The sequence below is a fragment of the Limulus polyphemus genome, unplaced genomic scaffold (genome assembly GCF_000517525.1).
Source record: "Limulus polyphemus unplaced genomic scaffold, Limulus_polyphemus-2.1.2 Scaffold256, whole genome shotgun sequence".
Lineage (NCBI taxonomy): Eukaryota > Metazoa > Arthropoda > Merostomata > Xiphosura > Limulidae > Limulus > Limulus polyphemus.
In genome coordinates, this window is record NW_013665866.1 from 657,662 (window position 1) to 683,901 (window position 26,240).

General features: G+C 32.3%; 2 protein-coding genes across 2 annotated transcripts in view; both read right to left on the minus strand.

The window, feature by feature from the left end:
* LOC106478865 (fat-like cadherin-related tumor suppressor homolog) overlaps window positions 1-12,709 on the minus strand; it is a 227,395-nt gene extending 214,686 nt beyond the window's left edge. Inside the window, exon 1 of the mRNA XM_022382546.1 lies at window positions 11,183-12,709. Coding sequence (XP_022238254.1) covers window positions 11,183-12,644 — 1,462 coding nt within the window. The 5' untranslated portion in view covers window positions 12,645-12,709. The remainder of the gene's footprint in view (window positions 1-11,182) is intronic.
* Window positions 12,653-26,240, minus strand: part of LOC111085160 (fat-like cadherin-related tumor suppressor homolog) — a 50,773-nt gene continuing 37,185 nt past the window's right edge. The window contains exons 2-3 of the mRNA XM_022382548.1: window positions 12,777-14,620; window positions 12,653-12,676 (exon numbers count right to left, since the gene is read on the minus strand). Coding sequence (XP_022238256.1) covers window positions 12,653-12,676; window positions 12,777-14,531 — 1,779 coding nt within the window. The 5' untranslated portion in view covers window positions 14,532-14,620. The remainder of the gene's footprint in view (window positions 12,677-12,776; window positions 14,621-26,240) is intronic.

Genomic DNA, 26,240 nt, shown 5'->3' on the forward strand with positions numbered 1-26,240 from the left:
AATAAAAAGGCGACAAAATATATATTACATCTCATCGAAATCATAAGTCTGATTTCTGTTATAAGCATGACCTTAACAACAAAGATGACATGTCACATATATATATATTACATCTCATCGAAATCATAAGTCTGATTTATGTTATAAGCATGACCTTAACAACAAAGATGACATGTTACATCGTTTTATTTAAGAACTCCTTTTATCATATTTATATTACATTTGTTATAACATGAGCATATTTAATTTCTTAGATTGTTGAGATGATACAATAAAAATCATTGTTTTTTCCAATTCCTTTGGTAGAAATACTGTTAAATTTCTCATTACTTCATTCTAAAAAATAATTTAGTGATTTTAAAACTCTCAAGTCAGTTCATTTAAAAAAAAAAACTTTTTCTGAGAAAATTGATAATAGCTTACAATGTGATTTTGGGTTATCTGAACAATCAGAAAGTACCATACCATTATTAATACAATCATACTATCCATATTAGTAGTAACATGAATTAATTTCAGCAAAACCCTAAAAAGGGTAAGTAAAACTGGTACTGATGATAATATAAGTGGTCGAGATAGAAAAATAAAAGCCTCGAATATTACGTAACTGAAGGTATGTCCGTTACAAGCAACGTATAAATACAGATGTCAATGCTGTTTAAAGGACAGCAAGATACATAGTAACACAAAATAGTCTCCAGGTTGAAAATGGCATCAGACCATAAATAGTGCAATGTGCAACGCTGGAGCAGATGAAGTAAGTTCTAAATGTTTGACAACAATCAACTTCCGTTTATTCAACGAATGAGAGAAGAACGATATTGTAAACATTGTGCAACATCTACACATACAGTGGAGAACCAGTACATGCTTGGGATTGCATCTCAATCAGTGGTTTCAGTGATCTACATAAAACTGATGGAACCCTAAATGCTGAAAAATACAGTCAGATTCTGATATATCATACCATTTCCTCAGAAACACGACTCATCTAACGGGAATTCATCTTCCAGCAAGACAATAATCCAAGGTGTACAGAGGTAAAGAGGCTGATGAAATACTCTCAGTCATAGCTTGGTCTGTTCAAAGTACTCGTATCAACTTTCTTGAGGGCTAAAGGCGGCCAAACAACTTGGTGTAATTGTGACATTTGGAAAAATATTCCTCAATTATACATTGATAAGTTCTATGTCACAATGAAATTAAGGTGTAGCGTTTTGTGTAAAACAAAGGACTCGCATACAAAATATTAGTGCATTGTGCGCACGTTAATCGCTTTTCTTTTGCATTTTCTATAATGATGTTTTATGTCTCAATAAATTCACCAAAAACTGCCAATATTCGTTGTATGTGATTTCCATATGTATATTAATTGTGTTTCCATAATCATTTCCTTTTCTGTACTTGTATAATGTTTTTACCAAATCATAATTTACAAATGATGAAATGTCTACAGCATCCAAGCTCACCTACTGTTTCAAGAAATAGTCTTGCCACAGTTCAAGTAAATATTTTGTCACTGTATTACTGAATTATTTTGTTATAAAAAATTTAATTATAAGGCAATCTAGATTTTCTGTTTCAGCTTTCTACTAAGTTCAGTTACTCTGTGCCCCCCCCAGTGGCACAGCGGTATGTCTGCGGACTTACAACGCTAGAAACCTAGTTTCGATACCCGTGGTGGGCAGAGCACAGATAGCCAATTGTGTAGCTTTGTGCTTAATTACAAACAAACAATCAGTTACTCTGGATATTATATCCTTTTACGATAATATTGAACACGAACTTGGTATTACAGTTTAGATTTTACTATAGTAAATATTTTGAAGATATTAAGTTAATTTTTAAGGAAACATTGTCACTAAATGAAATGTGCTACCTTGACACTTACTTGTGTATTTTAAATTATTGGATTTTTGAAGATACATTTATACTTTGATAACCAATATATTTGATATTAATGTTGCAGTTGATAGAACTTCCATAACTAGGAAAGAACAAACTTTTATTCGGGTAATTTTTTAAAACAACGCTCATGGGTGTTCTGCACTTGGATAATTAGCATTCACATGAATAGGAAGTGAAAGGTCGCATACTGGCGCTAATCCTCTATCTTAGATAAAAGCTACCTTCCACAGCAGTCATTCTGTAAAGAGTTATACTTACTTGACCCTGTATCTGTAGTATTACTCCCTTGGGGTGTGGGTAATAACTGAAGTTGAGAGTTGTTAAATATATGCAGAAGTTAGCATAAGCTGAAGGTTTATCTCCATTGAATATTTACTAAAGGAATTATTGTTTACATGGGTTACCTTGGATTGTGCGATATCAGACTAGAACATTTTCTGTCTGTCAGAATTTAAAATTTTGATCTTCGCCAATTGTCAAAATAAATAGGCTTTTACCTATACTTCTTAATAGTATAAATATATACTGTGTTGTTTTGGGCTTAGGATTCTTCTACAGTAGTTGTCTGTGACTTGTTAGCGATAAATTCAACGATGAATAAACAGCATGCACTTTACTTCTTTTCAAAATAATATATATTTATTCGGAACAAGTTAAACGTATGTACAACAAAGTCTTCACACTACAGAGATTATGTACATATCATAAACAGTATATGTATAGTTCTCTTCTTCTTGTCAAAAGTCCACTTAGGCCTATTCAATTACATTAGAATTTCAGTTGACAAGCCGAACTATTTTCTCTATTACTATCGGACTAGAATTCTGTGTGTGATTTACTTACAGATGTAGCGCGAGTTACCGTAATCGTTTGGTCTTTTTTCTTCTGAAGATCTTCTGTTCCTTTTGTCAAAGTGCACTCAGTCTGATTCAAGTACTTTAGAACCACGCTTTGACGGAATAAATTATTTTTCTTATCTTCTTTTCTACTGTTAGTCTTACTCTTAACATATTAAATGTTAGGCCTATGTCAATCGTTATGCCTATCACTTCTACGATAATTAATTTCACGCCGAACCTGTACTTTTGTAATTTTACTTTCTTCTGCTATTTTCTGTCTGCTGCTTCCCGCTCGTCTCAAGCTATTTATATCTTTATCACCTAATCGTCTATCCGCCTTATATATTCTCGACGTCAATGTATTGCACGTAACGTTCGATAATCTCAACATCAATGAATTATTAACCAAACTTCCTACAATCGTCTGCTTTTAACTCTTATTATAACAAAAACGAAACAGTAATGAAATATACTCTCACAAAAAGAAATTAATCGATAATATCTGAACTAAACAGTCTTTTATATCAGGACACTGACTTAATATGATATCAAGGTCATTCCAGTTATTGTCTTCATCTTTTCAGGCGTACAGACATCTCTATTTCAAAAGTGAGTAAACAGTGATAACAGAACATTTGATCCGGCCAGTCAAGAATTAAATAACACATCTTTTTTTTCTTTTGCTTTCCGTATTATGTTTATTCTCCGCTTAATATTTCCTAAATCTGTTACTTATTTCGAATTAATTGTAACTCAATCCTTGGAAATTAGTGTACCTAAACTCAACACTAATTTAAGATTTTACTTAATGAGGAATTGGTTTAGATAAATGGATGACTACTTCATATTGTAAGATAAACGCTTGAACTAAATAAACGTTTATAATATTTCTTAACTAATCTTGATCTAAAATCTTAATATCGTGGCTCTAAGTAACATGTATTTGATCGAGCCCTTTCGTTAACTTAAGAATTTTAAGTAGACACTCGTGTCATATTGTATCAGAGAAGCATTAAAGATATTTTTCAATGTAACAAAGTAATATTTCAACTTTATAATTTAAATTGACCAAATAAAATACCAAACATATTTATCATGTGGCGGGATCTATATTATTAGAGATTCAAAAATATTTGATCTGTAATTCTAAGAATTGTATCTATATTTTGTTCATTCTAGTTTGCCATCACATATATGTAGGTGTAACTGAGAAGTTAAAGTCTGGTATGAATGTATACAATAACCTGTCATAGATCTGATTAATAATACCATCAAGAGTACCGAACATTTTAATAAATGTGTCATATGTAAACATGGTTTCTTAACATAATATTTCTCTTTTTTTTTTACTGTTGTGGTTTAACTGAGCTTTTATTCCATGATTCTTTTTACAAAACGTTTATTATGGAAAAATCGAAAAAAAAAGTTTCATATATTTAATGAACAATTTGTTTTATATCGCTCTAAGTTTTCTCTTCGTTTGTTTTTGTAAATTGGTTGAAAACCAGTTCTTACGTTATGGAAGAGGTACCAACAATTCTTATTGTCCATTAAATAAAGTGCAAATTAGTTTCCAACATTCAAGTATGTTGTATATATATATATATATATATATTAAACTTAAGATGTTCAACCTTTAATATCGTCTGAGTAGATATGTATGCATATGTTTCTCGAAAAATAATTCTGCAATGAAGAAGACATTGAGATCATTATCGAATAACTTCTTTAGGGGATATTTTAAGTCTGTATGCTAAGTATTCCATCCTTCCTTCTATTTAATTACCCATTACAAGGATTATTTACTGATAGAACTAGAAGACTCCAAACACCAAACGTAAAAGAAATTCCTAATTAACAAAAATTATTAATTTAACATTACCGTATCTTATTTACATATATAGTTTACTTACGTACACATCATACTTCAACTGATGCTACGTACCTTCGATTTATTAATGGAAAACAAGGCAAATAGTAAATAAATTAAAAAAAATTAAGAAAATGGAAAATATATTTAGCATGAATTACGTTTTGTTGCCATAAAGTAAACATCGTTAATTAGCTGAATGATTAGCTGTCACAGAAATACTGTTTAATTAAAAGCTGAGGTTAAACAAAAGTATTTACTTTTCGCTAGACAGTGCTGCTGGAGGTACTTATGGACATCACGACTTAATGAAACGATATAAGTCTCTTAATACATATACTCTTATTCAACCTAAAAAAAGCCACCATATTCAAATTTAAGCCCATATCAAACACAAAGTTCCATTCAACTTGTAGCTGATGTGAATCTAAGGCTGAAACGTAACATGGTTAAATAAGCTTTTCATGATAGATAAGAGTATACATCATGTTTCTCTCTCTCTTTTAACAAGTAATGATGGTGAAACATTGTGCAAGTTATAACAAATTAACTAAGACCTTACACTGTTGGTCAGTTAAAGAGTTTTGGAAACTTTAATGGTAGAATTGTCATTACTATCAAAGGTTCATCTGTAAAAAGGCATGACTTAATAAATAAACTCTTTTAAACAAATATATGTTTATGTTTCAGACTTAAACTAACATAACAACACAAACGTATTCTGGTTATTTGATTTTGAGGTTCCCCCCAAAAAAATCGAATCATATTATTAAATCTGCTTTGCTATTTTTTGGGGATTTATTTCTTTCTCATTTCTTAAATAACCCGATAGAGGATGCTGTCTGAAGCAATAGCTTGCGCTCCGAAGACATTGTGTCGTCACTAATGCGGTCTCTCTCAAGCCTAATTAGAGGCTTTGCTGTTCAAAGACAGCATCCTTGGTATAGATTGAATAAACGAACACATATAAAGCAAGCTAGTGACCTTTTGTTTAAGTTCTTTAGATGACTATATATATATATAACATAAACTGATCATGGTTATTTTTAACTCTGTGTTAAATTTTTCCTTACATTTTCTAGCGTGGCCGCAAGAGACACGCAGTTAGATATTTACCAGTATATATAAATATATATATTTTAAACCATATCATTAAATTTACGGAAGATCACAGAAGTCGTTTTCTAATTAAAAATGGTTTGATTGATTTTCAATGTAGATTACAGATGAATAATAAATAATTTGATTAAAAAAAAACTCTAAGTATAACCACTAAAGGAACACTAAAACTAAAATACCACAACAACAATAAAATGCAGCAGTGAAAATCCTCACATGAATTGTAAATACACCCAAGTGAGTTTTAAAAAAATCACACATCTCAAAACAATCTCTTGTGACTTTCAGAATAGAAAACATGTACAATGTAAAAGTACACTTTTAAAGCTAACTTATCCCTGTTTTACTTTTGGTTTTTCTATCCAAAATAACATCATTATTAATATAATAAGGTTATTTTGATAGATGTTATGATTTTCTCTTATAATTATTCGGAAAATAACATGCTTAATACAAACAATTTATAAATCACTATCCTAATAACCAACAGATACCGGCTCATTGTGATTAACTTCACTATATTACGAAAATGTGAAAAATGTGAAAAAAATCAATCTCAGGGTCCATTTCGTTGACGTATCTACAAATTAATAGCAAAGTATTATAAAACACGGTAGTGATTCATAATAAGGATCGCCCATTTGTTATTAATGAATATTGTTCCGACAGCTTACAGCAAAAAATGGCTGTGAGTATTGTAATAAAACCTGAGCAGTATTACTAAACGCATTATTACTCATTATGTAAGATAGTTTTTAAGTTCATTTGACTAGGTAGCAAATAACAGCAGCAGTATAATCGTTTTAATGTAGGGTGTTGTTTATATGGAGCCTTGCAAAATTCATATGGCTATCTACATACACGGTTTTACAACTTTAAAAACTACAAAGCCCGCATATATCCATAGTCATAAACGCTTATGACTATGGATGACTGACCGGGAACGAAAGTAGATGCATTTTTACTTATGTTCTTGAAAGTGTATACCCTGGCCATATAATTTTTTACCAGATGCCAAGAAAATAGGATAAGATTAAGCGTGGTAGGATCTTCAATAAAATTCTGTTTATCTTTGCTTTCGAAGCTTTAGTTATTTCAAAATTTTCTAAAAGTGATCTTAATTTAATTTCAGATTACCTTCCAAAACATTTACTTTTGTAATCTTACTTTTTTACTATTCTGTGCGAACTTAAGAGATTCCTGTACCGTGTAACGGAATGATCTTTTGAAAAGCAATTTAAGCCCCAGCTTGAACAACATGTTCTTAAAGATAACTACCAGGCAGCTATATCTAGACCACTGTACAGAGGAATGTCTTGATGTATTGCCACCATTTGGTATATCCTGACATATCTCCATCATTTGGTCAAGGATGGGATGACTTTTGTTTCTCACTAGCAGTGAAACTGTATAAAAGGGTACATCCACAACTTGGTATATCCTAGCGTATCTCCACCATTTGGTCAAGGGTGAGATGACTTATGTTTGTCATTAGGTGAAACTATTGTGAAAAAGGTATCTCCACCAGTTGGTATATCCTAACGTATCTCCACAATTTGATCAATAGTGAGATGACTTCTGTTTGCCACTAGCAGTAAAACTGTTGTATAAAAAGGTATTTCCACCAGTTGGTATATCCTAACGTATCTCCACGATTTGGTCAAGGGCGGAATGACCGCTTCTGATGTCACAAGTAACTATCACAGCTGCACTACAAGAACTGACAACCTGCAACTGTAAACATGAGTGCAGAAAGGCGTGTTGATGTCATAAAGTTTATCTTGCATGTACTCCAACATATGACTGTTTAAGTGCACAAACTTTGACAATGAGGTGTACTTTACTTCTACGAAAATTACAAAGATAAACCGTTCGCCAAATAAAGAAACTGGTGTAATTGTGTATTGATTTCAAAGTTTCAAAGTGTAGCTTAAACTTTATATGCAGTGACTGAGACGATATATCAAACATGGTATATATTCTAATTGTGCTTACTTAATATCGTTTATTTACTTTACTGCAAGACATTTAATAATAACAAGATTTCAAAGGGAGTTAAAAACAAAGATTATTTTGACGAGTTGCATCTTTATTTTACCACTAGGAATAAAAACAAATTATGTTGTTTAATTATACGAGCAATAGTAGCAGAATACTTGAAATTTTTTAGTAAAATATGCAGTAAGTAAGGTTTTAACCCTTTCGAGGTTGAGAATACTATTATAAAACTTGAAATCAATCCAAAATCCCCAAGTTTTGAAATCCAAGTATTTTCAACTAATTTTGGTTTCAAGAATTAAAAAAGTGTTGTATCTATCTGTATTTGGACAATATTTGTTTCAAAATAGCCATTTCACTTAATGTTTAGCTTAGAAGTTCTCGATTTGAAAAATATGCGATATCAAAGTAGTTATGTTAATAAGTTTCTAGCTTAGTTTGGTTGTTGTTAAGCACAAAGCTACACAATGGGCTATCGTTTTTCTTCCCACTACTGGTATCGAAACCCAAATTTTAGTGTCGTAAACTTACAGACTTACAGCTCAGCTATTTGGGGGCATTTTTTTGGCGTCAACCAAAAAAGGATGAATATATGGAATGCACTTTGTGAACCAAGTGTTTAATAAAAGTTGCCAGAATCAGACCATGAACCAGGAAATATTAGACTTGACTAATAGACTGCAACTTTTGCATTTTAATCCTCCATTATTAAATAAGTAAGGGACAAAGTAACAATTTTGTTCAATACGCAGAAGTAATGAAGTACATGATGGCTGTATGTTCTCGTCTTCTAATCAGTACATCCCAACTTAAAATAATACTTTTTCTCAAATTAATGCCCTTAATATATGCATATTGTGGATTATCAGTGATTGAAATTTCAACATAGAACACATTTTCCGGAGATTAGATATTGATGAGAACGTGTGAAGCCTGTTGTCCATCCAGTGGCGTTCAGCAACAAATATTACCACGTTTACGTGTTATTTTAATTTGGTTTTGTTTCCATGTCTGTATTTTACTATTTGTTGATAAATGACTGAACGTACTTATACGTTAATCACGTTAAAATATCAAGTAACAGAATGTAATATAGGCGACGACTCACTTGTGATTTCCTACGTGGATATGCTTAGAGAAATCAGTTAGTATCCAGGGGCTTAAATTATTAGATAAGAAGACGTTTTTAATTACATAGTTATCAACACAGCCAATTCTACTGCAAGGCCCACCAGTGGCGCAGCGGTATGTCTGCGGACTTAGAACACTAAAAACCGGGTTTCGATACCCGTGGTAGGTAGAGTACAGATAACCCATTGTGTAGCTTTGTGCTTATTTACAAACAAACATACTGTAAGTTTCCTCACTAGTTTGAAAACGTCTACAAAAAGTTGATAATATCACGTTCAAGCCATTAACATTTTAGAGTCTTTAAAGATTAAATTGAGAAAATTACATTTGGCAGGCGGTTACAACTATGAATAAGACGGGCATATAAAAAGGCTAAGAGACCTTAGGTGTTAATGACTTGTAAAAAGAATTCCCTGGATATTATTTTAACAACGTTTTGATAAGAAAACCGATTTAGTAGTTGCAAATTTATTAAAAATACTGTTCTAATTCACATACCAGCCAGATGGATTAGACTTGATACTTTATATCATTTATCAAAAACGTTCATGTTTTTCTGATCGTTTTCTAGGAACAAAACTACACATGACATTCATCTATCAAATTAGTATATGAGCTTATTTGTTTTTGTGTTTAAAAAATTGCATATAAAAATGGACTCTCGAAGTAAAAAAGACAAACGCTTACCATCTTACAGTAAAAAATAATATGAAGGAAAATACAAGTAGTAGTGATATCAAGTCAAAGCAATTGGAAATTTTATTCTTTATATAGCTTCAAATATAACCAAAAACTCAACGAATGACAGAATTTTCTCAGACAATGTGATAAGTTTAATACTTTATCGAAAAATAGAGAAACTTTTAAAATCATGATCGTTATAATTCACAAAAGAAGATTAAGATATATGGCTTGTAAAATCGCTACAACATTCTTAGCGAAATTAGTGGACATACAGAATAAATTTTAATATGTTTTGCACCTAATTGCTTTTTCAAAATAATATATTACGAGCTTATTTTATCGATAATAGCGTGAAATTTGTATATTTCAAAAATTCGCGCAAAGCTACACAAGAGCTATCTGCGCAAACAGCCCTCATTTCGAACTGACAGACCAGAGAGGAGGTGGCTAGTAAACAGTAATCACCGCGAACTCATTAACTACTCTTGCCTGATCAAATTGTGCAACTTGGATTTAAGTTTTATATCGAACTCGCAGCACCAAAGTGCATTTCGCGTATTTTACGACAACGGGTCACGAACCTACTGTTTCACAATACAAGTTCGCTAACAACGTCTAAGCCCATGTAAAGAAAATACTTAGGAATTGTAATTTCTCAATACGCATCACTTCAATGAGAATACATAATCGAGAGAAAACTTCAAAACTGGGATTCCGCTTAGATCTTGCAAAACAAATAGCTCAATCCAGAAGAGAAACTTTTTAAAACTAAATAAACAAAAATGTGATAACTTGATATAACCACTAAGGAGACAACAGTGTTCAAACAATCGTGACAGGTTCGTTGAATCACGTCTAGCTACTTTATTAGTTTATCTGACAAACTAAAACAAGAAATTCCGGGCACCTTTATACTTCATGTATTTATTGACATTCATTTTGATAAACATTAAGCATAGGAAAAATCTCCACAGTAAACCTCAACGTAAATATAATTCGCTTTTAACGTAAATCTTAGCAAAATGCTTGTTTGTTTCTTTTTTCAAGAGAAAAGCTGCTCAATGGGCTATTTGGGTTGTGAACACAACAAGGATCTAACCCACAAACTTGTAGCCGAGTCACCGGAGGGCTGATGCATGAGAAAGATGTATTCACAGTAATGCAAAAAAGAAAAAACTCTGACAATAATTTTCGGTTAACTTGTACATATTTTGCTAGAATTTTGTTTTTAATATTAAGAAACAGACGTGTTTATTTAATGAGTTCAATTATACTATTATTGATTTTGCTTCCAACGAGAAGCGATTAATAGTTACTAAGATGAATACAGAATAATTGTTAATTGAATCAAATACAGAAAAAAGATACTTAAATCAATGAATGAGTCAGTTTATTATCACGGAGATTGTAAAAAGATAATTGAAAATATCAAAATGTATTCACACAACTTAGAAAAAAAGGACACTTGAGAATAAAATAGCGTAACTTAGCGATGATAAAATTTGTCTTACAGAATGTATTCAAAAGTTGTAGCGTAGTAGTGAATTTTAGCAAAAAATGATCAATTATTTGACAAAAATGTGTCTTTCAACGATAATGAATAATGCATATATTATTAATTAGAATAACTTACCCTCTTCGTCAATTCTGAAGAGTCCAGTCCCTTCTTGTGCTTCCAAGAAATATGCTACTTTGTCATTCCAATTTCTATGATTATCATTATTGGCTTTAACTTGCATGACAAAAGTTCCTGATGCTTGGTTTTCGCTAACTGCTCCTGTGGCAACGCGTTCGTTAAAAACTGGAGCATCATTGTTTTCGTTCACATCTTCTACTTCCACCAGCAGGAAAGCACTAGATGATTGCATGGGGACTCCCAAATCGCTAGCTAAAACCGTTAAGTTGTAAATTTGTCTTTCCTCGTAATCTAGTTTACGATTTAGTCGTATGATTCCCATCTGTTTATCGATGGTAAAAATTCCCATTTTGTCGTTTAGCAATTCATAAGACACTGTTCCTGCGTCGTTCAGATCAGGGTCAGTTGCCGATAAACTCATTACTACGGATCCTATTGGAATGTCCTCTCGAAGCTTAGTTAAATACTGACCAAGCGGAAAACTGGGAGAATTGTCATTAACATCTTGAACCTCAATATTTACCACAGTATAAGAAGAAAGAACTTCTTCCGAACCAGAATCTGACACTCGAACTTTGAGCCTATAATAATTTATCCGTTCCCTGTCTAAAGGCCCATGAACAGATAACGTCCCCATGGCTTTATCTATATAAAAATCCTTGGTATCAGTAGCCAATGAAAAGACTAATTGTCCGTTGGGCCCAGAATCTGCATCAGAAGCTATAAGTTTTGCAATAACTGTCTCATTAGGGGTATCCTCAAATAAAGAAAAATCGTAAGCAGATCTATCAAAGACAGGAACATTGTCATTAACGTCTTTCAGTACAACATGTAAAACTGTTGATGTAGCTTGAGGTGGTTGGCCTAGATCAAATACGGATATATTAAGCATGTATTTCGCTGTTGTTTCTCGGTCAAGTTCACCAATTATAACAAGTTTTCCAGAATGCATATCAATTTTAAAACAGCTATCGTCATTTCCATTTGATATGACATATACCAATTTTCCGTTATAACCATGATCATGGTCTTCTGCTGAGATTTTCAGTACTTCTGTGCCTATTGGTAGGTTTTCCTTGAGAACAATTTCCATAGGGAGGCCATTATAAAACTGAGGACTATGTAGGTTCTCCCCATACCTTGAAGGAGTAGCCTCGGTGACGTCATTCGTTCCATCCTGATTGTTCTTTTTAGCGATAGTGATCTGTTCTTTTAGTTTATCCGTGACACCATCATCTCTACATTCAACCACAGCATCTTTATTGATCAATCCTCGGTGCTGTAACGGGTCAACAACTTTTATACTAATAACCAAAACATCTGAATAGTGTTGTCCATCTGTAGCTGAAATGTTGATGACATTCTTCGAAAATATATTTTCGCTGAGATCACAAGTCAGAGACAGTATTCCTGTAATAGCATGGACTTGAAAACAACGATTATAACCCGAGGGAACCATTTTATACGTCACTGAGCTGTCTGCATCAAAGTCTACAGCAGAAACAGTTAAGAGTTCTGTGTGGATTGATGCTGTTTTGGAAACATAGCCAATGCAGTCGACTTTCTCGAATTGTGGTCTATGGTCATTTACGTCTACCAATAAAACTCTGACTGAGACCTCAGACTGTCTTCTGAATGGTGTTCCCCAGTCAGAAGCCCAAACTTTCAAGAGGTACTCTGTCCTCATTGTCTCGAAATCCAAGACTTCCTTGGTTTTTATTTGCCCAGTAAAATGATCTACTTCAAAAGGCACATAATTAATGTTAGCTAGATGATAGGATACGTAACCATTATCACCATCGTCCGGATCATAAGCATAAGCTGTATAAACAACACTCCCTATTGGCTTATTTTCTTCCAAGTGTACTGTTACGAAAGAAGATGAATTAAAAATAGGATTGTTGTCATTGTTGTCTAAAATCTTAATATTAATTACTGAAGTTCCTTTTCTTTTAAGTCCGTTAATGATTTGATCTTCAGCACTAATAAATAATGAATAATGAGAATTTTTCTCCCTGTCCAAAGGTTTTACAGTTGTTACAAGTCCTGTTTTTTTATTTATAGTAAAGAAGTTAAATTGATTTCCGTCTTCTATCCTATAAAATATTTGTACATTTTCATCGCCATCTGGGTGTTTTGCTTTCACTGAAATGATGGATGTGTTTACAGGTGCAATTTCCTCTATGGTTGTGGTGTACTCAGGCGAATCGAAGATTAGAGGGCGATCGTCATAGTGGGGAATTCTTACAGTTATAATTCTTAACGAAGATTTCGGTGGAACTCCTTTGTCTGTGGCTTTTAAAGTAAGATTAAATTGACTAGTAATACTGGCATGTTGTAAGTTTTCAGAAATGGTGATGGTGTATTCGTCTGACTTTTCTCCCTTGGTGATTTGAAAGTATTCAAAAGGGTCTCCATCTATAATTTCCACACTTCGGATGTGTCCGTGCATACCTCGATCTCTATCAACAACGCGAACTATAGCGTAGACATGTAATAGATCGTTTCTCAAAATGGTGGGGAGGTTCACGGTATGAATATCGGGAGGATATTGATTCACCGCATTCACTACCACCTTCAGAGAAGCAGAACTTCTCCTCACAATGTCTCCCACCTCTGGTTTAAATCCTCTGTCTTGAGCAAGAACAATCAAATTGTAATGAGAAATTTTTTCGATACTCAGAGGTCGAGTCAGAGTAACAACTCCGGTTGTAGGATGAATAGCAAACTGGAATGTCATATTTTGGAAACTATAATAGATTTCACCGTTTATACCAACGTCAGGATCAACAGCATTGACTCTCGCAACACTCTGGTGTACTGGAGTGTCTTCTGGAATTGAAACTGTGTAAACAGAAGGATAAAACAAAGGGGTTAAATCATTAGTATCTAATATTTTAATATGCACTTCAGTTTTGACAGTAAATTTAACATTTTCTGAAACTTCAGAGTTAATTGAAGCCTGTACATGTAGAACATACACATCTTTACTCTCTCTGTTCAAGGGTACTTGAATTCTAGTGTTCGTTCTAATATGAAGAAACCAGAAGTCTCCTATTTTCTGGTCTTCAGCTACAAAATAAGTTTCCTCATTTCCATGTACAATGACATATTGCACATGAAACAAAGGATCAAAGATGAAAATACCCATTTTTTCTGTTGAAGTGATGTATACTTTTCCGACAGGATTTTCCGAAATAGTGGTATTGTATGCTGGTTGCGTAAACTGAAATGATACGTCTCCATTGACAGACGCTAGAATCCACAAAAGAGTAGGCAGCCATTGACACCAGGTGACACTGCAGTCAATTCCGTTGTTTAATCTCGACCTTTGGCCGCACCACATTGCGAGAAGCAGTTTACATTTTATGAAAGGGCATCATGAGATGTATCAAAGTAAACAGAGAACATTGGATCCATCCACAGAAATCATGTCTGTTACAAAAGAAAATATTTTAGTTGATATAGTAGGATTAGTAAAGGTAAATATCAACAACAACATAGTAGTACGTAACAAACCTTCAAAAGAAAACACATTTTATACCACAGAGTCTTGTTGAAAGTTTTACACTTAAATATTAACAGTTCGTAAAAGTGTTGAAGCCATGACAAACAAATCCACATTTAAGGAATCCAATTCTGTAAAACCGACTGATTAACTGTTAAAAAAAGTATGAGCGAAAAATAAATAATCTCCAGTACACTAGAGTAACGTGTATATCAATATTTTTACAAGATAAGCAGTATTACATGGATCATGTTTTCACAATTCCTCTTTGCTTAACATTAGTGTGAAACACGTCTTTGAACCAGCTGAAATCCTTAGAGTATAACTGTTTTAAAGACAAAGTTTTGTGCCGTTTTTATAACAGGTACCTTGTTCCACCTTACGTGTAATCGACCAAAAAGCCCATCCAGTAAAACTACGAAGGCGCCCTTCTTAAAGGATAGTTTCACTATAGAACAATTACTGGGAAAAGGCACGTATAAACTAAGTTAATGTATGGGGAAAAGGTGCATTAACACAAAGATTATGTAGTGATTCGCTAGTTAAAACTATAAACCTTCTGAATTCTACTGAGAACCACAGAAACCCTGCTTATCTTTGGGCATTTAGTAAAATACGATTTATTTTCAAATAAAGATAGAAAAACAACCAATTTTTGTTGATTCTCACTTTCTTCGATATCTTTTTTTGACATATCTCCATCCGTTCAAACACATTTATCATTGCTAAGCGGATAGTTGAGAAGCGCTGCGAAACTCTGCGCAGAATAGAACACCGTATACATGCCTGAACATATACATATAACCTGAGATGCTCATATTATATACATATTAAATTGTATTGTTATATGCCACAGAAAATTAAAATTAATGCAACAGTACTTGAAGTACACACAGACAATGCGTAAGTCAGCCTTTCATTGCAAATGTTCATCAAAAAAAAAATTCCGACTTTTCACGTGTTGTTGAAATTTAAATTTTCTTGTGTGAAATATTTTGCTGTCTAATATACCTTTCTGCTTTTCTCTCACTTATAATCCTATTCGTGTAATTGGCTGTAATAGTTTAAGGGAATTAGTGACTTCAACAACAAAAAATTAACAAACTGGCTGTAAAGAGATAATTTTAGAATTCAATTTTTAAGATGCTCATTGTAAATATTTGTATATAAATCTGCAGTACTGATACAAGAGTTCTGAATAAAATACACATATAATTTTTAGTAGTTATGTACATAGATATTATTACAGACTAATTATCATTGATTAAAATACCTTTTCAAACTCAGTAGGATTTGATTACAGCAACGTAACAAGTTGTAATGAAAGTAGTAACTGGAAAACACATACTAATCTATCTTGCCCAAGACTGTACGAAGTGTTGATTCCAAACAATAGTGCATATAAATGAAGTATATTAAATATTTTACACATTTTTGAAGAGGTACATTCAAGAATGAGCTGAAAAAGGTTTTCTACAATATTTATAATTATGATTTTTTGTCATAACCTCATAGTTCTCGTTTTCATTGATCATAGTATAAGTTTATACAGTTTATACCAATAATTTCTGGAAAAACGTATATTTACTGCCAGAATATCAAATATCGATGTGCAGTAGAATCAAAAAAGCATTTTGAAACTTCGTTGTTTTGAGTATCGATCACAAAGATATTTGATAGATGATAAGGTTGTAACACTCTTTACATCTAATTCTAGACAAAAAACGCAAAAATCTACAATTGGTGAAAGTGGAGGCTAATGAAATGACATAATTAGTTAGGTCTAATTGTTCCCATACAATTTTATTGAATGGTGTTGATAGGAAATAAATCATACGCTGCGCAGACAAGAAATGTCGGAAACCACTTAGGCTGTATGTAGCCTGTTATTTAAGTCTGATTACAACAAATCTTAGTCATTCTATGACCAGTCGATCAATATGCATATGTATTTAGTACAAAGTGAAAATTAGCTTTTAGGAAGATAGTGGGACGGAGGAAAAAAATACAAAGGGGACAATTCAGTGTCATTTAAACTGTATTGAGAACTACCTAATGGCCCAAGAACTTCTATTATCATGATCACATAACCTTATTAAAATCATCTTGCCCATCTTCTAGAAACATCCGTTACCTGTGATTGATGGTTGACAGACATCAGAGCCAAATAAACAGGTTCCAGCACTTGATAAACTCTAAACAAAACACCACAGGATACAACAACTACCTAATGTAATCTTACCCTTACTCTCATCTTAACCGTTTTATACACACGTGAAAGTTAACCAATACCTGTAAGCCTTCTTACTATTGAAGAGGTGCAGTGAAAGACACGACTGTCACCAAACCTATTCATTTTGTAATACTTAAATTATGTTCAAATTATTCATGTTGGAAGTCTTTAACCTCTTAATTGTAACATTATCTTTTCAATCAAGACATAAACGAAATTTATATACAATGTGAGGTGTTCAAAAAATTGTTTCTGTAAGGCGATAGAAACTTAAATTCACTCCCCTTTTATAAAAAGCAAAGCGTAGACACATCTTACCAATAGAACGTTTCAAACTAATGTATTACAGATGAGTTTTTATATATTTGAAAACGTTGGTTAGTGTATCATTAGAATAATCAAGAGTAGTATAAATAGGCCGAAATCACTTGTGTTGAAATGTGAATAATACAAATCATTTCCTATACGTCTTCAGTTTGTAGTTAAGCACAAAGCTACACAAAGGGATATCTGTGCTCTGCCCCCCACGGGTATCGAAACCCGGTTTCTAGCGTTGTAAGTCTATAGACATATCGCTGAGGTGGTGGGGAGGGGGCATACGTCTTCAGCGGAGATGTGGTTACTGTTGTTACTTTTATTACGGTTTGATAGATGTTCTCTCTCTCTGATAGTTTTTATATGTATCCACTTTAGCTTAAGCATTATTTGACGGGGATCCTTTGATTAGACTCATATGCAAGAATGAAAATTATAATGGTAATAGTGATGGTTATGTGAATAGGTAAGTGAAATATTTTTTGACATTTTTTCTAACTAAGTTATATTTTTTTATTTCAATGTTAACTATTTTGTACTAAATATCGATGGCACCTTACTATGTTTTTACTAGCTTTTGTGTAAGTGAATTGCAACGAATTTATTATTATATATTTATTTTAATATCAACGTTTGTTTAGATTAGGTTTATATTTAAAAACATGCATAGCTTATAGTGTTAGATATGTATTGCGAAACTCTCGCCTATTCTCCAAAGTTGTAGAAGATTCTCAAGAGTAAGAATCAGCAATATATGTATGTACGCAAACGCTTAAATGTAGCTCAGTATTGCTACGTAAAACTGAAAGTTCGAGAAAGCCACCACACGCCTATAAATATAACCAACGCGGCGCGCCAAAAAGAGTATTTATTATTAGTTCGCTATAGTCAGTGTGCTATGAACTTCGAAAGCTATAACTGTGATTGTTATAACGCTTGTCAATCGGAAAACTTCAGATATTTGACCAGGAGCACTTACAAAGTTCGAACATTACAAATCATTTAACTTCAGTGGATTCTCAGTGGACATTATTGTTTTTACGAAACATTACATAACGTCATGCTGGAAACATCAGCGTGTGTGGCTGGTGAATAACGAAGTGCAAAGTTAACTAGCTCTCTGTTAAGTGAATTATACCTATATCAACTCGTAATAAGCTCGTTCATCGTGAACTCTCGATAAGATATAAAAGAAGTTCCAGACTAGAAAGAAAACTTTATTTTGCTTGTATGTTTATGAAACTTTTGTTTATAAATCATTGTTTGTAACAGATATTTGTAATAAGTGTTATTGTAAATTGTATTGTTATGTGTATATTAAAACGTATTTGGGTTAAAAAAGAAAACTGTGTATATCAATCTCGTTGGAAAATATTATAAACTGACTATATATCGAGTTTTACTTAACTGCTAAATCCGAAGTACAATTTAACTACTAAATTTAGATTTATCATTTAGCTCGGTTTCAGACCATTTGAAATTCAAATTCGTAACAAAATATTGTATTTTGATTATTTGAGATACTTGAAACAAATCTGGTTAAATGGTTACACAAAAAACAACATTCAGATATTAAGGTAATGTACATATTGTATCTATAACATACCTCGTTTTTCAAAATTAAACTTTAATGACATCTAGAAGTTTGTTCAGATAATGAAATGAGCTACAAATGTGTGTATTTCAATTTTAATGCCACGTAGTAGAGAGTTCAATTATTAATTTATAAAGCATTTTAAAATATTTCCTAAAAGTATCTTTGGTGCTGTTTAGTTTGCCTTGTTTTGGGTGTTTCCTTTCTAGTCTAAGTTAGTTATAGTTTGTCCTCCAGTGGGTCAGCGGTAAGATTGAAGTTTCGATTGCCCTGGTGAACAGTTCGCACATAGTTTATTGTGTAAGTTTGAGCTGAAAATAAAATGACAACAATAAAGAACTTTATCCGACGGTTTTCGAATTAGGCAGAAAGTGGAAAAGAAGCATCTTCTTTGCAGAACCAGACGGTTTCACTCGAAACTTGAATTGTTATAATTCAAAGTTCGTATCGCAATCACAAGAAAGCTTTAAAAACATGTAATAACACTGAATGATCAAGGCAAAATGAAAGGGCGCTTTATCTACCTTAAAAACTAAAATTAATCTTGAACATCGTTATTAAAGTTTCATCCAAGTATGAAACTTGCACATGCCCAATAAGATGTACTTAAAGTTTCTTTTTAATTTAATTAATGCATAAAGTTATATATATATACCTTACTAAATTATTCGCTTTTTTTAAGTATTCGATACAATAAATAAGAAAGGAATTGACGAATGGCATATCATAAGTAAGTAAATCTATTCGAAAGTAGATGTCGATTTGAACAATAAATTGTTTGTTGAATTTCTGTACTAGTTGTTCCTAATTTAGAAGTGATAAACTAGAGGGAAGGCAGCTAATCAAGAAACATTACTCGCCGCCAACTCTTGTGATTTCCTTTACCAATGAAAAGTGGAATTGATCAACACATTATAACTTTCCCATGACTGAAAGGGCGAGCATGTTTAGTTACAGGATTCGAACCGGCGAGCAACAGATTGCAAGTTAAACGCCAAAACCACCAGGCCATTCCAGCCTGTTTGGTAAAATATTCCTCTTTACGGAGCATTTTGTAATGATAATCAATAGGTTATCAAACGCATACGTTTTTAACTAGTCCCCAAACCAACCAGGCATGTATAAAAGGTAAATTGTTGATTTAGTGGTCTGTTTATCTGTGGTAAAGCTTGTAAGCCCTTGGAAATGGTATCTTCCAAATTCTTATAGCAAACTAAACCTCAAGAATGTTCATGCTGCTTCTTTCAAAACTCTATTAACGTATACTTTTAGGGTATTACAGCTTTACAAAATCTACGTGTTCCATCATTTATTATAGACCTTTGTTTTTATGCACACTTTATTTGAAATCAGAATGCTTATTATATTAGATATCAATAATGAAAAGTACATAAGAAAGATTATTGGTAAGATTTATATGAAGTACAAATAACATCTTCATATCTCACCGTAGATATAAAAATAAGAAAACCGTTTACACTACATAACTTCTAGCGTCCTAACTTGCACCTTGAAACCAAGCTTTAAGAAGTCTAGACAAAGGCATCTCCGTAATTTCTAACAATGTTTGAACAACTGAAATATCTCAGAAGTTTGATTGAGTTTAATCAAAATGAACATCTATCAGTGACGTGTCCAACATAATTTAACTATTTGAAATGTAAACATATGCTCTCTCCAGCAAACTAATTTTCACGATATCACTTACAACCATTTGTAAAGAGTAGACCTTTTAAGTCTGAATCTGTCTAGTGTCAATCAATAAGGCTTTCAGTCCTGCACAGATATGCTGGAAACTACGCACTATTCGGTTATAGCGCACTAAAACTGCATTAAGTTGGCACGAGTCCAGTCTGGCAGGATTTTTTTCCAAGCACCTTACTGCAGTTGCTTGAAAAATTCACTGCATCTCGGTGACAGACGTATGTTTATTATGTTCATCCACAACTTAAAAAAACACTTATTATCATTCAATTAATCGTTTTCAAATATAATTGAAACAGGTCTCTGCACATTTAATGCTTTCGGTGGTGTAACGACATGAAATTTTAAGGTCTAGCATTCAGTTTGTTCGTAAATTCTTTGCATTTTACACGTATAACGGAATTGCAATTAAAAATAGGTAGGTAGTGATATCTAATACTAATAATCTGTTACGGAAAGAAGGGTCCCCCGGTAGGTCAGCGGTAAGATTAAGGATTTAAAACACAAAAATCCAGGATTCGATACGCAGTAGTGGAAAGAGCGTAGATAGACATTGTTTAGCTTTGCGCTAAAAAAAAGAAGAAAAGAATGTGAGTAAAGAGCGCTTTTTCACATCCCAGAAAACACGCAAATCACCTATATAGAAGGTATTTATAAATCAAGTAAATTTAACTGGAAAAATTGTAACTAACTACTTTTTTAAGCTCCAAAATGAAATCCTATGTGTGTATATGTTTCACAATGATATATAGAAAAAGAAAACGAAGAAGACAAATTCGTAAAAATTAATCAATCAAAAACACGGCATTAACAATATACAAGTAGATATGCTTTGTTGTTTCGATTCAGTGCACATATATAACAAATACAGTTCGTTGTTTACTTGTGTGTAACAACGGTTTGCAGATCTAATTGACAATGTTATCAAATAATCGGTAAAGGTCGTCGTATTGAACCTATAAATCTGGTCAGAGTAGACTGAAGATGAAAGGAAAAAACTATACTAGCATTAAATGTCCTTCTCAAAAAGACAAGAACTGAAAAAGGCAGAAAGGTTTCAAGGAAGTAATGTCCGCTCGACGAGAGGGAACATACTGTCCATCAAAGACTTCCAGTTCGCAGAATAAAAAACCTTGTTCAAACGAAACAAAATGAAAAGGCTGAGATTCGTATAACCAACTGTGTCTCAAATCTAAAATGCCACTTACTACTCATCCCCAAATGTGGACATGGCAGCAGTTCTGCCTGACTACAAAATCTTGATCTGGTTACCTAGTATCAAAATTATATCCCGAAAAAACGGGAAAGAATTTCGGGTACAGCTTTTAAAGCCACAATAAAAAGTAAACAAAATAATATTATTACGAAGATAACCCAAAAACATGTATCAAACAGAGAAATCTGAGAAGGTATCTTTCCATGTAATAAACCAAATTTTTATATTTGTAGGAAACGTTTTGGAGACATTGTGAAAAAAAAATTACCAATAAATTGAAAACCATATTAAATGTTATATAGTTTAACACAGAGAAGAAGTTTAAAACAAATACAGAGGTTTCAGTTTAAAAAACGCAAGAAGATGTGATATTCTAAAAAAAGTATCTTATTTTGGAAACTTAAAAACATTCTTTAATATATGAACAGGTATTTATGTCTTTATGTATATATGAGTCTATATATTTATGTTAAAGTAATATTAATAACAACAATACTCTTAATATTAATAATAATGAATTTATGAATGAACTTTTGTTTATTATATATATAATCAATTACGTGTTTTATTGCACATTATAAATGTATAATGTACATCGAAGACTTTTGTAACATTTCTATCTGTCTTTACTAATAATGATTAAAATTTCAAAGTGTTTTATGCCTGATAGGAAATGGCATTACTTACCTTTGCTTTCAAATAATCTGAACATTATTTTTTCTTTACTTATGGTTTGTTCTTTTTAAGTTTTAAGGTTATCTAAAGTAATATAACTTGAAAACCCTTTTCTGCTTCTGTGTACCATTAATGACACCAAGTATCATTTTGTCTTATGTTAGGGGGACCATAGTTATTTATTTTATTTACTGCTCTAGTGTGAAATAAGAACTTCCACAACTATTTAAAGAATCTAGATATGCAATGTCTATATATATATATCATGTAATACAAAACAAAAACAGTTAATTATATATTACTGATAACCCATTTAGCAATTTGCTACTTAAATACAACTTCATTTGTAGGTCTTGAGACTTATATACATTAAAAATGTTGGATTGAAACTATGAAACATTTTACGATCATTTTGAAATTTCAAGCTGGTGAATTTCTTTGTTTGTCTTAAGCATAATAAACTATCTGTGCAGTAGTCGAAACCCAAATTTTATCTTTATAAGCACACAAGCTTACTGCTGAGTCATAGAGGGGGTTAATCAATTCGACGGCTGTATTGTTTTGTTGTGCCATTATGATAATGAGTCAATAAATCATGTCGTCGTTCATGCGAGTGTATTGTTTTATAACATGAGAAATAATCTATCTCTGAAACACTATTAGCTAACCCTATTTAATCATCCATAAGTTTTATTAAACGTCAAGAACAAAGATAGCAAGCGAATATCGAACAATGCTACCTCCGATTTGAAAGTATGTCACAAACACAAGACGAATCAGTGAACGCTGTTTCTCGGAAAATTGGTGACTGATTTTTGTTGTTTTCGGAATAAGTAATGCTCGCGTAATGTAGATTTTTTTCATTTCGGATATTCACAAAATGCCTATCTGCGCTATCTATTCCTAATTATGAACTGATAGAATAATGGAAAGCCGGGTTGTCAACAGAGCCCGACGTCAACTGTGGGGTAACTGCGATTGAATAGTGGAATTCGACCTATAAACGTACCCTCGGCCCAATAATACAGAGCAAAATTTTGTGACTAAGGGAGGGCCACGAACCATAAGATTTACAGTCTGGACACGCCAAAAACTAGTAACACCGTTCCATGTATAATTAAGAGCAAACTATGCACAAAAGTGAAAACATGTTATCGTGATTTTTGTATTGTATTATACTCAGCTTATCGACTCGACTTACAATGGCAAACATCATTCTACATGTATCTTAACAAAACAGTTTACTTCAGAAAAACTAAAACTATAGCATAAAAAACCGCAGGGAAAAAACTTTGACGAAATATAGGCCTTTAGGTATTCGCCGAATACATTTCCCTTTGTAAAATATAATATGTTACTTCAGGTTTTCGTTATTGTCCTGAAAATTCACAGAAATTCCAGTAAATAAATTAATTTTCTCCTACACGTGGAACTAAAAGTTAATATGGACCTTTAAAGTTTAGAACTTTGCTTTTTCTTTGGTTTATATTGTATTTGTACATAAAGTAAGCTGCAAGCACAAATGTTTGTTACAAATATTTTGTTTTAAAATTGCAGCGTATTATTATTATGATAAACAGGTAGACAGTCAGGTAGATAAATAAATACATAGAATCAGAAAATTATCATGGTGACTACATTTGAAACACTTGAGGCACTAAGTGAACCAGAAATAAACACATCATTTTAAAAAGGAATGGGAATTGAAATAGCTGAAGCCATATTGCACAAGATAAACATGGTGATAAACACCTTATTTGATGTCATACCGTTAATGTTTGGACGCTTCAACATAACTATGTCTAGAAGCTTTTGGTGATTACAGTTCTCATGGAAAATACTTCACAATAAGCAACATATCCACATAAGTAATGTGCTTTATATCCTCTTCCATAAATTACGTCAAGGTAAAATATTACTTTTTATAAAGACTGGATGTGTACATTTTTGTTTTATATTTGTTTTATGATATGTAAGGTACCTGGTCTTTTATAATAGATTTATACTGTGTGACTAGGCTATACGGTGATGCCGAATAAAAAGCCACTTATTTATTGTATTGATTATGCTGACTAGGCAAACAATACACTTTTAGCGTTCACAAAAAGCACCTTATCTCGTTATGAAAGGTGTAAATCCATTGCACATAATCGCCAATTGTTGCAACAACACTTTCCATCTTTAAAACAGGATTGAAAACATACAATCAAAGCTTTAACACAGCCGAATAAAAAGCCACTCTTTGGATAGCTGCACTCGCTTATTCTTTCCTGAAACTTCATTTACTCAGTGTTAAAATCCTGTATAATTCTTCAACAAGTTATCCATAGACGTTCAAAGGAATTAGCGGTATTTTTTTAATACCAAATGACAAATAGGCAATCGATTTGCTAATTATCAATACCAATATTATGTAGGAAAACCAATGTTCTAAACGTAATCTTGATAAGTATCTTAGTTTTCACATTATTTTGGAAGTTTATTCCATCTGTAGAAATAAAAAACTATATTAACAACTTTACGTAGTAAGCACATTATATTTTGTCTGTGTGTGCAGGTTGCACACTAATTTGGCGCTAAATATTTAAAACATCATGTTCGTATTTAACTATTAATTAATTGGTATTGAACCAGGGAAAAATTAGCTTAGGCCATTTCTTGATTTCAGTTGAGAAGTTTCGTATTAAATTCTACACTGTTGAAGGTTGAAGTTAATAGATAAAACGATCTATTAAGCAGTAATTTATAAAATTATTGCAAACACGTACATATACAGTTCATATAGGTTTTATATTTCTGATAAATGTGAATTACTCCTGACCAATAAATAATCCTCAATTAACATATATATATATATTTCCTCTTTCTATTCCTACTGATTATATCTGATCTAGCGTTGTATTTTTATACACATGCTGGGGTTATATTTTCTCTTTTTTTATTCCAGTTTAATTGCCTGAGATTAAAATAATAGTCTATTCACTTAGCTATTTGATATCCCAAGTTGCAGAGAAACTGTATACATCTGTATATTTTCATGAAAATGGTTCTAACCCAATATAGAAATTTCATATTTTACTACAGGTGATACTTAATTATTTTCAAAAAGGTATGGCGAATAAAATTTACTGCAAAAATATCGAAATAAATTGTGCTTTTATGTAGTTTTTACTTTAAAGAAGTAGATGCTTTTATATAATACCAGTGAGAGTGTTTTATTGCGCTCCAGCATATAAAATTGTAATTTTTAATACATTTTCATACAATTCAAAACTCACAAAAAGGGACAATATTGTATTGCAATACATCTGCTTGAGTATGGGCATTAGATATTACTATTCTACTATTCATATTAATAGTAATAATATACATTATTAGAAATAATTATGGAAACGCACAGGATATACACATACAGGATTCGCAAATGAATAATTGCAGTTAAATGGCCAATTCATCACTATTACAATACTTTATTACAGAAAATACTGAACGAGAACAAATAAATTGTACAATGCACTAGTATTCGTATTTGCTTCAAACAGAGCAGTACAACTTCTTTTATGCTACCATAAATTTATCGCTGTATAATTATGAAATATTGTTCCAAAAGTCATGTATTAAATCCCACAATTCAGCAAGTTGTTTGGTTGCCGTTTTACCTTCCCAGTTTCTATATAAGCCCATACAGCCTTAATAATATGGGGATATTGTGGAGGCCAGCTAAGATTGCAAATATGTATTCAGTCGTTTTGTATCCCCAGGTACCATTTTATCACGTTTGCCGAATGTATGGACTTATTGTATTGCTGA